The sequence below is a fragment of the Pinus tabuliformis genome, chromosome 6 (genome assembly GCF_031772625.1).
Source record: "Pinus tabuliformis cultivar Carrire ecotype Pingquan chromosome 6, CPIR1, whole genome shotgun sequence".
NCBI lineage: Eukaryota > Viridiplantae > Streptophyta > Pinopsida > Pinales > Pinaceae > Pinus > Pinus tabuliformis.
The window spans coordinates 1,312,871,151-1,312,872,163 of record NC_142292.1 but is presented as its reverse complement, the minus strand read 5'-3'; the positions used below and the strand labels follow the sequence as shown (position 1 = coordinate 1,312,872,163).

Below are 1,013 nucleotides of genomic sequence, written 5' to 3'. Positions count from 1 at the left end.
TAATTAGACTAAAAAATATCAAAAATTCAAATAAATCCTGATATCCAAAATCCTATGAAGTGATATCGATGGACACCATTGCCTAATCCTTGGGTAAACCCAACAATAGATACTGCAACATATCATGCTCTATAAAACCCTGCTTCCTATGCATCACTTCGGTACTCATTGCATTGTTATTTATCTTCCAAATCCACTGATTGGAAATATTGAAATCCTGGTTTAATGGATAGTTTGCGTCGGGGAAGAGACAATGCGGTTGCAGCTATGGTGGTGCTGCAGGCTTTATTACTGTACGTTACAAATCCTTGCATGGATGCAGATTACACTGTGGGGGACAACAAGGGTTGGGAGTTTGGCCTCGACTATGTATCCTGGCCTTCCAAGCACACCATTCGCGTCGGCGATAATCTCAGTAATTCTACTTCCCCTTGTCGCTTGAATTTCAATTGTTTTGGAAAAAATGTTGATACTCTGGGCATGGCTGTGTGTTGTTTTCTTTGTTTCAGTATTCAAATATGATGCCTCCTTTCGTTCTGTCATGGAGGTAGACAGCTCGAGCTACGAATCATGCAATTTAGAATCACCTCTGGCATACGACAACAACGGCGAAACTGTGATCCCTCTCGATTCCAGCAGCACGGGCTATTTCATTTTGTCGTGCTTCGCCATTCTTTTTTTCTGGATATCTTCCAATTAGTGCACTCCATATTTGCTTTTGCGTTGGGCATTGGAGGCCAAGTGCATATATGCAATAAAAGGGAATCTGATCATAGAATCCTGCCCAACCTATATTACTTTGTGGATTGTCGATGATTGCAGTCAATTAACGTTTAGATCAATCCATTAGAAAAAAACAGTTCGAAAAGCTTGAAAAAGCTTTTAATGAACTTACTCCTCGCTCATAATTATTACTCCTCTTCACAATCCCGGCTCTTTCTGGTGGAGAGGTATTGCTTTCCCGTCTAACTAAAAATCGAATTGGTCATTAATTAATATGAGGTGAGGTGACG

The 1,013-nt window shown here is 40.5% G+C and overlaps 1 protein-coding gene across 1 annotated transcript; it reads left to right on the top strand.

The window, feature by feature from the left end:
* Positions 1–225: 225 nt before the first annotated feature.
* Positions 226–700, top strand: LOC149263437 (mavicyanin-like). The gene is made up of 2 exons (XM_089388363.1): positions 226–415; positions 510–700. Exons 1-2 carry the CDS (start codon positions 226–228, stop codon positions 698–700), a joined length of 381 nt encoding a protein of 126 aa, XP_089244489.1.
* The last annotated feature ends 313 nt before the right edge of the window (positions 701–1,013 follow it).